The 14613-nt window shown below is 48.3% G+C and overlaps 1 protein-coding gene across 4 annotated transcripts in view; it reads right to left on the bottom strand.

Annotated features, from left to right (window-relative positions):
• Positions 1-14613, bottom strand: part of PTPN3 (protein tyrosine phosphatase non-receptor type 3) — a 524536-nt gene that overhangs the window by 310420 nt on the left and 199503 nt on the right. For 3 of the 4 annotated variants that reach the window (XM_083188292.1, XM_083188290.1, XM_083188291.1), the window contains exon 7: positions 13297-13349. In XM_083188292.1, the coding sequence (XP_083044418.1) occupies positions 13297-13349 (53 nt within the window). Of the gene's footprint in view, positions 1-13296; positions 13350-14613 lie in introns of those variants that run through there. The other variant, XM_083188294.1, reaches the window with a different exon arrangement.

Genomic DNA, 14613 nt, shown 5'->3' with positions numbered 1-14613 from the left:
GTCAAGTCCTATTACCTGTCACTGCTGCATTGCAGAGGCAGTAATTACAGATTGGCTGAATGAGAGAGTACAGAAAGAGTAAATGGGTGTACACATGGGACACTAGCTGGGAAAATTTTACTAAGAAATTTGCTTAGTCAAAATCGCGATGTCGCTGCCAGAGATAAACCAGCTGCCATCCCCAGTATCAGACCGCGTGTACATTTAAATAGACACTGCAGTGTCTAGTCAAAATATTCTTGCCTGCAGTGTCTATTTGGCTGGGTGACAGCGACGCTGCAGGGCTGTGTGTCGCTATTGCCCACTTTGTACACACAGGGCAATTCAGGCAACATTCTAAACAATTTTGACGATGTAGTCAAAATCGTATAGAAGAATCGCCCCATGTGTACACCCCTTAAGAGGTGCAAAGATAAGTCTTCAGTTTCTAAGGAAACTTACTGCTACTGTCTCTGATCATAAATTGAAGCAAACCACAGATGAAGTTGTGAGGTTGATGTCCCCTGGAGTTAAATTCACAGGGACAGTATGAGGATAGTGAAACAATTAATTATATTTGTAAATTGCTCATATTATACAGACTCTCGATTTAAAATAATCAAATCATGTATTGATTATGATAACCATCTGTCTAAATAATAATTAATATATACTAGGTGATTCATCGCGCACCTACGGGCGCTCTTCACACCGGCGTAAGGGGCTACGCCCCTAAACTTTGTGAACATTTGTATTGTGAGAAATATGGTTAGAATTGTATGAAAGATGCCCTGTATTGCAGCTTCTGGCAGTGGGTGAGGGTCCAGCGTGGCAGCACAGGAGTACCGGACGGTGGCCCTGAGTCAGTGTCTCCTCCTACTGGGTGGGAGTTAGGGTGCATGAGAGCAGGAGGCTGGGATATGAGGCATGATAGGGGTATGTGGGCAACACAGCGTCAGCGATTACCCAGTGGTGGAAGTTACGGTTCAGGAGAGCAGGAAGCTGGGTAGTGATAGGGGTGTGTGGGCATACGGGGGACTAAAGAGGGTGGTGGACACTGTGCAGCTTCTGCCAGTGGGTGAGGGTCCAGCATGGCAGCACAGAAATACAGGAGTCAGTGTCTCCTCCGACTGGGTGGGAGTTAGGGTGCATGAGAGCAGGAGGCTGGGCGGTAAAGCATGATAGGGGAATGTGGGCAACACAGGGTGAGCGGGTCTCCACTGGCGGAAGTTACGGGGCAGGAGAACAGGAGGCAGGGCAGTGTCCTCCCACATTGATGGCAAAAGTATTCAACATCGGCCATAAACCATCGATTATTTGAAAATCATTGATGGTCGATGGGCATCCCTAGAACTGGAGGAGGGTGGGGGACAGTATGCAGCTCCCAGCAGTGGGTGAGCGTCTCCTCCCACTGGGAGGGAGTGAGCGTGCATGAGAGCAGGAGGCTGTATAGTAGTGGTATGTGGGCAAGACATTGATAAAAGTTGTGGCACTGGTGCAGAGGACCGTGGGGAAACCTGCAGTGCGGCAGCCAGGGCCGGATTTCCCACCTAGGGGCGGTACCTGCTTGTGGTGGTACAGGATCCCCCATTGTCACGGGGGTACGTGAAATGCGGGAGCGGAGGCCGCGGTGGTCCGCTGGGGGGTGGAATTGCCGGAAGGGGGTCTGGGGGGTCTGCAAATTGCGGGAGGGTGGGTGGTGTGTGGAGATCCGCGGTTAGCGGGAGGGGGCGGGGGTCCGCAAATCGTGGGCGGGGGCGCGGGGGGGCTTGAATCGTGGGAAGGGGGGTCCGCAAATTACGGGAGGGGGGTTGTCGGGGTTAGAGAATTGCGGGAGGGGGGGTTGCGGAGGTCCGTGAATTGCAGGAGGGGCGCGTGGGGTGCCGTGAGTCAAGGGGGGGTGGTGCGGGGGTCCGTGAATCACGGGAGGGGTCATGAATCGCAGGAGGCGGGGGTCGTGGGGGGGCTGCGAATCGCAGGAGGGGGGGTGTGGGGGGTTGCCGTGAATTGCATGAGGGGGGCGTGAATCAAGGGAGGGTGGGCGCAGGGGGGTGGTGCGGGGGTCCGTGAATCGCGGGAGGGGGCATGAATCGCGGGAGGGGGGGTCGTGGGGGGTTCCGAATCGCAGGAAGGGGGGTATGGGGGGTGCCGTGAATTGCGTGAGGGGGGCATGAATCACGGGAGGGGGGGTCCCCGAATGTGTGAATTACGGGGCGGTCGCAAATCGCGAGAGGTGCCGAGGGGGCCCGCAAATCGCGGGAGGGGGGCGCTACGGGGGGGTTTCGTGAATCGCGGAAGGGGGGGTCGTGGGGGGTTGCGAATCGCAGGAAGGGGGGTGTGGGGGGTGCCGTGAATTGCGTGAGGGGGGCATGAATCGCTGGAGGTGGGGTCCCCGAATGTGTGAATTAGGGGGCGGTCGCAAATCGCGAGAAGTGCCGAGGGGGCCCGCAAATCGCGGGAGGGGGGCGCTACGGGGGGTTCCGAGAATCGCAGGAGGGGGCGGCGCGAATTGCGGGAGGGGAGTCGCAAATCACAGTAGGGGGGGGGTGCCGTGAATCGCGGGAGGGGGGGTCGCGGGGGGCCCTTTTAATGCCGGGAGGGGGGGTCGCAGGGGTCCCGCGAATCGCGGGAGGATGCAGGGGTCCTGCGAATCGCGGGAGGGGGCTCGCGGGAGGGAGGGGTCGCTGGGGTCCCGCGATTTGCGGGAGGGTCGCGGGGGTCCCGCGTTTCGCGGGAGGGGGTGGTCGCGGAGGTCCAGCGAATCGCGGGAGGGGGTGGTCGAGTCTGGGATGGATATTAGACAGCACTTACATCGACAGCCATTACATCGACACCATTAGTTCGACAGCTCAATAGGTCGACATGGTTTTAGGTCGACATACCATTAGGTCGACATGCCATTATGTCGACAGCTCATTAGGTCGACAGCTCATTAGGTCGACAGCTCATTAGGTCGACATGTTTTTAGGTCGACACTGCCATTAGGTCGACAGAGTCTATGTCGACAGTCAAAAGGTCGACATGGGTTTTTTCACTGTTTTTTGGCCGAAATGTCGACACAGTCGACATGGACACAGTTTGAAGTGTACCGCAGCCGCTCGCTATGCTTCGGGCACGGTGCCTCGCTGCGCTCGGCACACTATTTTATTCTCCCACCACACCCTAGTGGATCGTAGGGCATGAAATACCGCCTGTCGGCACATGTCGGCTCAATAAACAGTGAAAAAACCCATGTCGACCTTTTGACTGTCGACATAGACACTGTCGACCTAATGGCAGTGTCGACCTAAAAACATGTCGACCTAATGAGCTGTCGACCTAATGAGCTGTCGACCTAATGAGCTGTCGACATAATGACATGTCTACCTAATGGTATGTCGACCTAAAACCATGTCGACCTATTGAGGTGTCGAACTAATGGTGTCGATGTAATGGCTGTCGATGTAAGTGCTGTCTAACAATAGTCCGGATACCGGGGTGGTCGCGGTGTCAATGCCTAATTTTTCCCAGCATATAATTTCCATAATTATAATTATAACCATGCCCATAACATTAATATAGTCAGGGATACATAATCATTTTATCCCATAAGCCAGGAAATATTGCATATCAAGTTACACATTTCATCCCATAATGTCATGTTTAGTCTCTAAATGTGTAGAATTATATTGGCTGTCAGATGACAGTTATTAGAATTCTATATCATGTTACACTCATATGTTATAACAAATTATAAATTCACACTAGATTAAGGTACAGTAACAGAGGGGCGTGTCTGTAGGCTATTGATAGAGTGTGATGAATGGTCTCTGGAAAGACAAAGGGATTCACCTGAGCCAGTCACAGGATACCGTAAACAAATGTGAATGAATGGATTCTCCCCTCCCCGAGAGTTCTCTTGAAAGCAAGAGAGAATCAAATAGTTTAGTGTGTTTTTAGCAGCAAACGGAAGGAGTTATGGGACTGAATTCGCCAGGACATGTTGAGGGATAAGTATCAAATGTTTATTTACTGTGTATCAGGCATGGCTCGGAATATTGATAAGGGATAGAGCTTATTCATGAGAGTATGGTTCAGGTATGGAGTGTTGAAGGTCTGAGAAGGTCAAATGATTGGAAGGTATGTGAAACGTGACTGTAAGAGATAAAGTGAGGATTGGAATCTGATATACATATGGGTATGTGTAGCTGTTATGATTTGTGAGCAAGGATATGCTTAAATTGGTAGAGATAGCTGTGTACGTTTACATGTGGACAAAGTGTAGGCCTATCAGCTGTGTGCCATGTGCTCAGCCATGTGATATCATCATGGATTGTATTGTGTTTCACAATAGCTACATATAGCAGCGGTTGGTAGATTATGGATAAACATATAGATTGGTATTTGAAAGGATAAGCTGTAGTGATTAAACTGATTTGAGCATGGTGGATGCTATTACTATGTAAGCAGAATGAGGCCTGGAATCAATTGTAGACATATGCTCAGGCCCCGGCCTGCAGTGTGTCCTTTGTGTAGGTAAACGGTTAACATTGGTGTTTGGACTGGCCCATGTGTGTCCTAGTGTGGTTGTAGAGGAGTTCTGTAGTATATTGTATGGACTCTTTGTATGCAAGTGAGTGTGTTTGCTCAAAGGGAAGCATGTATTTGAAAGCATGTGTAAGGCTATGCGTGAGCATGAATGAGCTGTTTCTATTGAAGAGTGTGAATGCTTTGTGTAATATCCAGTGAGAATATCTAGATAAACTGGCGGATAAAACCAACTTATATGTAACAAGTGTTGTTAGCATGATGCTCGTTTAGTGTGTTTGATGAATGTGCAAGTTATATTCAGGATTGTGAATATCGCATGATGCAGGTTAGAGGTAATTTGGAGTAAATGTTGTGGACAGAAATATATGAAAGTACAGGCAGTTTATGTGTGATTGCCAGGCAGCTGTATGAGCCTGTAGATTGTTAAGGTTCCTTTGTGTGCCATGTGGAGGAATCCAAGATGGCGGAATGCCATGCGGCAGACCAACATGTGCTCTGGCTAAGATGGCCGACAATTAGTTATTATAAAATGGCTGCTGCACCATAGCCACGCCCCCTCCCGCGCTGTATTCACATTCACATATATATATATCACTGAGGTTAGCTTTATTTAAGGATGCTGGAGTAATAATCGTTATTAAGTATAATACCTGTATTGTTATATTTATTATCCATGATACAGTTTCATCTGGTTACACTTATAAATAATATTCATTGATTATAAATCTGGACATTCGCTTATTGGTTGCGTGCGACATGAATAAATTAGATAGACTTTGCTTATATAGATAAATGGACTTTCTTAGCGGGGGTCCCGCGAATCGCGGGAGGGGGGTCGCGGGGGCCCCGCGAATCGCGGGAGTCCCGCAAATCGCGGGAGGGGGGGGTCGCGGGGGTTCCGCGACTTGCGGGAGGGTGGAAAGCGGGGGTCCCGCGAATGGCGGGAGGGGGGGTGCGGGGTCCTGCGAATGGCGGGAGGGGGGGTCACGGGGGTTCCGCAAATCGCGGGAGGGGGGGTCGCGGGGGTCCCGCGATTCGCGGGAGGGGGGGTCACGGGGGGTCCAGCGAATCGCGGGAGGGGGGGTCACGGGGGGTCCCGCGAATCGCGGGAGGGGGGTCGCGGGGGTCCTGGCAGAGGGTAGGGATGTGCAGGAGTAATGGTGGATGGTGGCTGTGGAGTAATGGTGGATGGTGGGCGTGTACTGTAGCCCTGGCTGGGCGGGGGGAGGTGATGTCAAGGGGGTGGAACGTTAGACACATGAAAGTGAAACTGTTCTACACAGGAACGTTCTCCACAGGGGTTGAGTGACAGATCTGGCTAAATATATAAGAGATTATTCAAGCCCATGTTATTTATTTATTAGCAGTTTCTTATATAGCGCATACATATTCCACAGCGCTTTACAGAGGATATTTGAACATTCACCTCAGTCCTTGCCCCAGTGAAGCTTACAATCTATATTCCCTACCACATGTACACGCACACACAGACATTCTAGAGTTAATTTTTGTTGGGAGCCAATTAACCTACCAGTATATTTTTGGATTGTGGGAGGAAACCGGAGTGCCCGGGGAAACCCACGCAAGTACGGAGAGAATATACAAACTCTGCACAGTTAGAGCCATGATGGGAATCGAACCCATGACCTCAGTGCTGTGAGGCAGTAATGCTAACCATTACACCATCCGTACTGCCTTACACCATCTGCACAGGAAATATCATAGAACATCTGTATAGCTTTTAAATACAGCAAGTTGAATTGAAATACAAATATAACCATTCACTGGATTCAGAATATTGCAGAATATTGTACCCTAACCATAACTGGGTTTCCTGTGGTTTGGGTAAACAAAGATAACTGTTGTTGAGCAATAGATTCACATGGAAAGCAGTGATCAACTAGGGTAGAAAATTATGATGTGTCCTAGGTACCACTTTATGGATTCGGTATGGAATCCCGGCATTCAAAATCCCGAACGCCGAAATCCCGACATGGGGGGGACATGGAGCGCCCCCCCCCCCCCCCTTGCGGGCTTGCTGCGCTCACCACGCAGCAGGCACGATGCCTCCCTACGCTAGGCACGCTAATTTATTCTCCCTCTATGCGTGTCGTGGACACCCACGGAGGGAGAAAGTTTTGGGATTTCGGCAGTCGGGATTCTGAACGCCGGGATTCCGACCGCCAGGAAATTGACTGCATCCCTACTATATACAGCAATAGGTTGAAGTATGGTTCTTCCATTCACAAGCCTAGAATTCACATACTCTACTCGTGGACATAATTGCTACTAAAAGTATAATCTTCCAAATCAGGAATTTGAGAGGAATTTCTAGTAATGGCTCAAAAGGTTGATTCATTAATGCATAAGACCAACATTCAAGTCTCAAGGACCACAATCTGTCCTCTAACACCTAGTGAGAAACAATTGCGCAGTCATTGTAGGACTTGTGCCATCATGGCGTTAGTGATCTTTCATAGTGATCTCCAAACGATAAATCTTTACTAGACCTTAAAATATGCGCAATAAAAACACAGGTATCGCATCCCCTCGCAGGCTTCACAGGTACCCGCGTCGGCTCGCCACACTTTCTATTCTCTACTCCACGCCGATGTGGATAGTAGGGGTATGAAAAGGTCGGAGGATGCGTACTGCCACCACTCGCTACGCTTCGGGTTGGCAGCAATAGCGGGGTGGCGTTAAAATTGGGGGGGGGGGGGGGGGCATTAACCATGCTTTTCACACATATTCAATGTGAAATGGGCCATATTGGCCCCTTTTCACATTGTCACCTATGTCAAATCGGGTTGATCGTATCGCACGGACGCGATCAACCTGATTTTCACTTAAACATTGTTCCCTATGGGGAAATCACGTTGATCGCGTCGGTCGCATCGCGGCCCCTTATTAGGGGCCGCGATGGACGCGATCAACGGGATTTTCACTTTTACCGGCAATTGAGCCAGTTAAAGACAGAAAATCGGGTCCATCGTATGCCTTAAGTACCTTAACTTAAGGCATGCGATGTACCACGACGGGCGCCGTGCTAGGAAACAAGTACTGTACCAATATTACTAATATAGGCGTTATGTCAATATACTCTTTTATTACTCTTTTAATATTTTATTTTATTTCTTTTTTGGGGAGGAGGAAAGATGTTCTGTGTGCATTCTGTTATTCTGGGTTGTAACTGTCATACATGTGTTCTACATTATGTTAAACTATTTTGAACTTTTCAATAAAATGTTATAAAAAAAAAAAAAGCACATGAGATGCAATGCGATGCAATGCGATTTCCCTAAGTAAGAGTACGTATGCAAATTGGGCGCCTGGCTAAAAAAATTATATATAGTGTTCACGCTAGCTTTGTTTTGCAGGGCGCCGCGCCCTGCCAGTTTCTTAAACTTGAAAATCCGCTTTGCCCTTTAAATTGATTTTATTGTGCGCCCTTCCGCCGGGTAGAGGGTTTGGCTGGAAAAGCTGATATGCTGTTCTCAGCCAAGGAGTTGAATGGCCTGTCAGCGCAGCTGAAAGAGCTGACATGCTGCTCAACTCAGAACAGCGTGGCCGTGTGTGCCCTTCCAGCAGTCCGCTTCCCTCCCCCACTGTCATTTCCTATTACATAGGCTGTCCTTGTATCTACTACTTCCGCTGGCGCTGCCGCCAGCACTAATGACAGGCACCCCTGCTGCCAAGGTGATGACAGGGTCCACTGTCACTGACATTAATGTAGGGAGTCGGGACCCGCGGCAGCCGGCGCTAATGACGGGACCCGCTGCCATTGCCATTTGTGACAGGCACCCACTTCCGCCGGTGCTTATTACAGGTACCCTAATGGTGGGACCTGGCGGCTTGGGGGAGATGGCAGTGTCTGCGGGGAGCACCGCTGCCGGGAAGCTGCTGCTATGATAGGCGGGAGCAGCCTGCCCTGCCCCATCACAGACATCAGCCAGCATAGCCACAGGGCTCCTTTCCTCCAGTGGGTCAGTAGAGTGCCCTGGAGATTCAGCCTGGCCCCTACCTACAGCACCTCACATGGTCACACAGCAAGAGGGCTCAGCCAATCCCTGCTCAGCTCAGAGGGGCATACAGGGCTGCCATGCATGACAGAAGTTCTGTTATTGGCTGCCGTTGCAAGCCTTTTTGGTTTGCTGGCTTGTAAATACCAGGGACTAGCGAGGAGGCTTGAGGTAGCTGGAGCTCATGCACGGAGACAGGAGGGAGATGAACTGCCGGGGACACAGAGGATTGGCTGAGACCTAAAGCAGAGGCGCGGGGTCTAAGCCGACAGTGGTATTCACCAGGGACCCCCGCAAGGGGATATGGACTTCGCTGCAACTGCCGACCAGGTCGCGGCCCTCTGCCCAGGTTCCCCTGTGGCTTTGGCAGAGTTGAGGCACAAGAGTCTTTAAACAGGGTACTTAAACCATCGATGGTGGTCGATGGCACTGAATGCTATACAGCAACACAGAGGGTACTTGAGAGATGAGAGATGCGGCCTGGAAGCCGAGGATGACACGAGGGTAACACAGGGGGGCGCTGGAGACACTGGAGACACTGGTGACACTGGGGCGGCTTAGGGAGCCGATACTTGAGATCACTGGGGATCGCTGGAGCGGCTAAGGAGCCGGGACTTGAGATCACTGGGGATCGCTGGAGCGGCTAGGGAGCCGGTACTTGAGATCACTGGGGATCGCTGGAGCGGCTAGGGAGCCGGTACTTGAGATCACTGGGGATCGCTGGAGCGGCCTGAGAGCCGAGGGGAGACGGGTAGGAAACCCACGGATAACCGGACACTGAGAGAGTAACCTGGGCTGCACGAGAAGACAGGATCACACGGCAGATGGAAACACGTGGAGACTTCTGGCAGGAGTGGAATGACCAGGACGCTGAGAGTAACACAGGTGACAGCGGACTCAGGAAACCGGACCTCTGGAGCATGTGGGGAGTCTTGACAGGAGCTTAACGCTGGAGAACTCACAGGTAAACTGACGAGTTGTTCAAGACAAGGAGGAGACTGTGAGCTGGGTTTTTATCCCTCCAGGTGATTAGGGAATCAGACGCAGGTGATGGAATTAGCCGCAGCAGCAGCACACAGACCAGGAAGTGAGTTGGAGCTTACCTGGATCATGTGACCCGCAGCTTGATCAGGGAATACACCTGGAGCTCACAGTGACGCAGGGGCGACTTGGAAGCAAAAGACATCACGCCAGGGATTGCCGACTGTGCCGGCAGCCGACCTACGGAGGACACTACCCCAGCGTGCCGGTAAGGGGCGCATGCGAGCAGTGCGAGAACCGGGGTTCATGACAGGACCATTGTAGTCATGGGAAAGAAGATTCGTTGAAATGAGTTGAGACACACGGCTCAGCTCAGTGAAGTGTGTTGAGTCAGTGACTCGACACTCGAGTCACGACTCATATGGAATTGCAGGCACAGGGAGACAGTGCACTGCTCACAGAACACTCAGGGAGTTGCAGAGGCTCAGTCACTCAGTGTGCTCTGGAAGACAGGAAGTAAGAGTGGCTGCTGGGTTCACAACTCATTTGGAATTGCAGGCACAGAGAGACAGTGCACGGCTCACAACACATTAGGGAGTTGCAGAGGCTCAGTCCTTTGCTGCTGGTTAGTATCCAGCTTTAATAGTGATTGTGCAGTTTATCTGGCAGAGGCAGGCAGCTGCTTAGGCAATGAATGTTAATAATATACCAACATAGATTCAGTGTTATGTAATTACTATGTAATTTACAATTTTTATTTTAATATTCTGATGGGCTTGGATTTACAAATAAATATATATATATATATATATAAAAATAATCATCCCCTATTAGCCTGCAGGGGGTCTGCCACTGTCACACTGACTTAGCTGAGCGCAGTGTATCGCAGAAGCTGCTGCTGATTCTGATCCATCAGCGAGTCGTAATGATCACTACTGAATAACTGAGCCTGCACACAGTGAGAACTGTCTCAACTCTCACTGCAGGCTCAGGGATTCGTCCAGGGCACAGCAGCCCTGCACGACTCATTATGAGTCGTGATTTAAGCTTAGAGCTAATGTCCCTGCCTCCCCACTGGAAGTTACCCAGGTTTGCTGGCCAATAATAGCTCAGCTCACTGCTCAGCCCTGCCCCCGTGTCATTGACTGACATGTTTCATCAACAATAAAATTATCTCCACTCTCCCAGGCTCCCCTGCCCCGTCTAGTGCCCGGACACCGGGGTAGCCGCACAGTGTGAGTAAGTACTACTATAGTACTTGTTGCCAGAGCACAGTGGTGTCATATATAGCCAGCCAGTCCACTGCCAGCAACGCCTGCAAGCCCAGCATGATGTGTGGGCTCAGGTTGCGGCTGGGCGGCGGCTTAGTGCACTGTGTGTATTTAGTGTTCTGAGGCAAAGGGAGTTCAGACTCGGGAGGGACTGCTGTCTCTGTCTGCACTAATGCTGCTGCTGCTGTCTCGACTCATCCAACAGTGAGCGGCTCGAATCATGTAGTCAGCTTAATGATTCGAGTCACTGGGTCGAGACAACGATTCACTAGCCATCTCTAGACCATTGTGTTCTAGTAAGCAATGCAATTAATGGAGGTGGAATTGTCTGTAGGGCTGGTGATGAAATGCTCTCCCACATTGGTGCAAATGTCTGGTTCCCCCTATATATTTGGGGTGAGGTGGCTGCAGATGTCAATAATGTGCATGTTCCCTGACTAATGTCAGGCTAGTCAGAGTACATGTGCTGGGACTTGTAGTTGTACAGATACTTATATGGTGCTGCGGAAACTTTGTCACCTTACAAATAAAAAAGTCAATAATAAAGAATATAATATCTACTGAGCCAAGTTTTTTTTTTTCTTATGTCCTTAATTGTGTTGATAAGTAAGATTGTGCCCCCTTTTTTATGCCAAATCTCTCATTCTTAAAAAATGATCTAAGCTACACCCAGTGGTGAATCCAGGGGAAGGGAGAGAAGGGAATCACAATCAGGTTATTGTACATTATAGCACTCATCCCGTTTTGCGGCAGAGTATAACAACCCAGTGATGGAGCAGCTTTCAGCATGGGCCATGGCAACACTCCATTGGGAAAAGTTATAAAGGGGTGATCATCCTGTTCCTGCTCCCCAGGATCTGCCACTGTATACACCAACAAGGAAAAGCAGTAGCGGCACCACTGCTACTGCACAGCACTTTTATCATTAGTTAATTAACTGGCCATGACATATTGTGGAGTTAGTTTGTACCCGTGAGTGTGCTGGAGTATCACCACCTGGTTTGTACTACAGCAGCTGGAGGCATATAGTGGTATTACGGTGTGAGGCCTATAGTGTAAGGTGCATTACGTTGTGGTGTATAGTGTAAAGTGACTTACGGTGTGTGGTGTAATGTGTGATTGGCATGGAGTGTAACAATGTGTAATGGGTGTAATCGTGGCGCAGTGTCCCAAATATTTTTTTTTTTTTTTTTATGTCAAATGTGCCCTCCCAATTGAAACATATGCCCTGCCCGGTGGTCAGCACCCTGCCCCAAAAAAATCCTAGAGTGAACACTATATATATATATATATATGTATATATATATATATATATATATATATATATATAGACAATGTCCGGCGGCACTCAGGAACTTGAAAGAAGGACACAGCCTCAGGCGCTCTTAAGCCAACGTTTCAATAAGTTTATCTTATTTTCATGCCCTGATGAAAATAAGATAAACTTATTGAAACGTTGGCTTAAGAGCGCCTGAGGCTGTGTCCTTCTTTCAAGTTCCTGAGTGCCGCCGGACATTGTCTATTTGTGGGGACCGAGTGCTCCTAATTGCGGAGGGCAACAGGACCAGGATTGTGTTTATAGCGAGTGCCATTATCCATTTGGACTATATATATATATATATATATATATATATATATATATATATATATGTATATACGAAAGAGCAGGCCGGCACTCCACTGTTATGGGGACAGTTACTTGCCCAGGTGCCGTCCACGGTGCAGTCCACGGTGCAGAGATCTACGCAGATAGGTATAGAGGAATAACGGCGGCACTCACAGGACTTCACAGGAAAAAAACAGTCAGACCACTATGGGGTTCAGGTTCAACGTTTCGGTCCCTCGGACCTTTATCAAGAACTCATTGCAAACTCACTTTCCTGTGAAGTCCTGTGAGTGCCGCCGTTATTCATATATATATATATATATATATATATATATATATATATATATATATATATATATATATATATATAGTCCAGGTTCCCAAAACACTTCCGTGTCAGGGATGTGAACACTCTCCTCTGAAATAACACTTCAAATGTTGGTATCCATAGAAAAAGGTTTTTAATCCAATAGTTTAACTTGCATCATGGGGCATGATGCAAGTTAAACTATTGGATTAAAAACCTTTTTCTATGGATACCAACATTTGAAGTGTTATTTCAGAGGAGAGTGTTCACATCCCTGACACGGAAGTGTTTTGGGAACCTGGACTATGTTTGAGGCATATGGTGACACATATTAACCTCTTTGCTGAACACCCCCAAGTTGTTTCTTTATAGTGTGAGTGCGGTCTATCCCCTTTGGCGTATATATATATATATATATATATATATATATATATATATATATATATATGTATATATACAAAAATAAAGTTTTCTTCCTAAGCTTTTATACTTTCCTACAGGGAAAGTAAGAGCAGAGTAGTCTGATGGCAGGTAATAATGTAGAGAAATAAAACAACAGATCAGCACTGTACTGTATAACATATTAGCAGGAAAATGACTTACATTGTACAGCATATGACGCAAGAACAACAGCTGAATTCATTGGGCAGTCTATCCTAAAACAGGATGCAGAAGATTAAATATTATGTGCAATATGTACATAAGCATAAGGTTAGTGCAAAACAGACACAGTGGCAAATTATTGCTAAGCAAAAAAACAGCATGTTATGCAGCAGCGTAAACAACCCAAAATGTATTTAATTTCATTATATAAATAGGTTTAAAAAAAAATTAACACAAGTTGAAAAACTGGAAAAAAGCAATTCAATGTTGCCGACCTGCGAAAATATGGAGAAACTGCAGCCATTTTCTTACACAATAGATTCTCATTCCCTCTATTCAATGTTTTTAACTTTTTTTCCAATAGTCATAAACATGGAAACAGATGCTAATTCAAAAATTTAGCACCCGTTTCTGCAAATGCAGATTTGGCTTTTCAAAGAGCCGAGTCTGCAGCCGTGGATCCTGGCTGAAAACGGCCAGGATTGAATACTTAAATCCCAATATCTTTGTGGATTGGAAATAAGGGGAAACACTGAATACCCCCCTTTAAAAAAAAAAGTCATTGTAACAATATAACATGCATATGTAACATACATAAATAACAAGCATAACAGGACTCTCATCAAGTGTTTTTTTTCTCTTAGTTATGCATACTAAATCCATGGATTTACACTGCTGAGAAGCCAGATTTTGCAATACAACCAAACATCGGTTCACCATTGATGTTCTTTCTTTCAGTCAGATTCAGAGATGTACGCAAACCTAATGTTTGCAGATCTGTATATGTGAAGGATCTATAGCACGCGTGTTCAGATCTCCATCTGAAAGGAATGTTACAGTGCCCCCTAAGCCATACTGCCAACATTCCAGAGTATGTGAGTGGCCGGGACCCATTTACAGTTCATGCTTTGGCCACTGATTGCATCCTTGAAAGCAGTTTCACTAGCACTAACTGTGTGAAAGCACTGTCCCATATTGAGTATTATTCAGATAAAATGATACTCTTTCTTATTGAAGTACACACTTCCAGTGGGATTCCAACTCCGAGCTAACCAATCTAGGGGTGGTTAACATTATGAAAGTGGTAGGACCCAAGTCTAAACAAGAATGCATTAATCTTTTATATACAGATGGAGCCGGCCTTGTCCTTGCTGTGGATGGCGCCATCCACGCCAGCGGCCGGCTCCCGCCAGGGGGCGCTCGCATGAGACGCCTGCGTGCCCTGTTGCAACGGAGCTCGGCGGTGGTCACCGATGCCTCCCCCGCCGTCTCCACTGATCCCCCTCGCCACTAGACCCCCCCCCCCCCTCCGAACTG

This window comes from Crinia signifera, chromosome 5 (assembly GCF_055691185.1).
Source record: "Crinia signifera chromosome 5, ASM5569118v1, whole genome shotgun sequence".
Classification (NCBI taxonomy): domain Eukaryota; kingdom Metazoa; phylum Chordata; class Amphibia; order Anura; family Myobatrachidae; genus Crinia; species Crinia signifera.
Note: the sequence above shows the minus strand (reverse complement) of the source record. Positions and strands in the feature narration are given on the sequence as shown.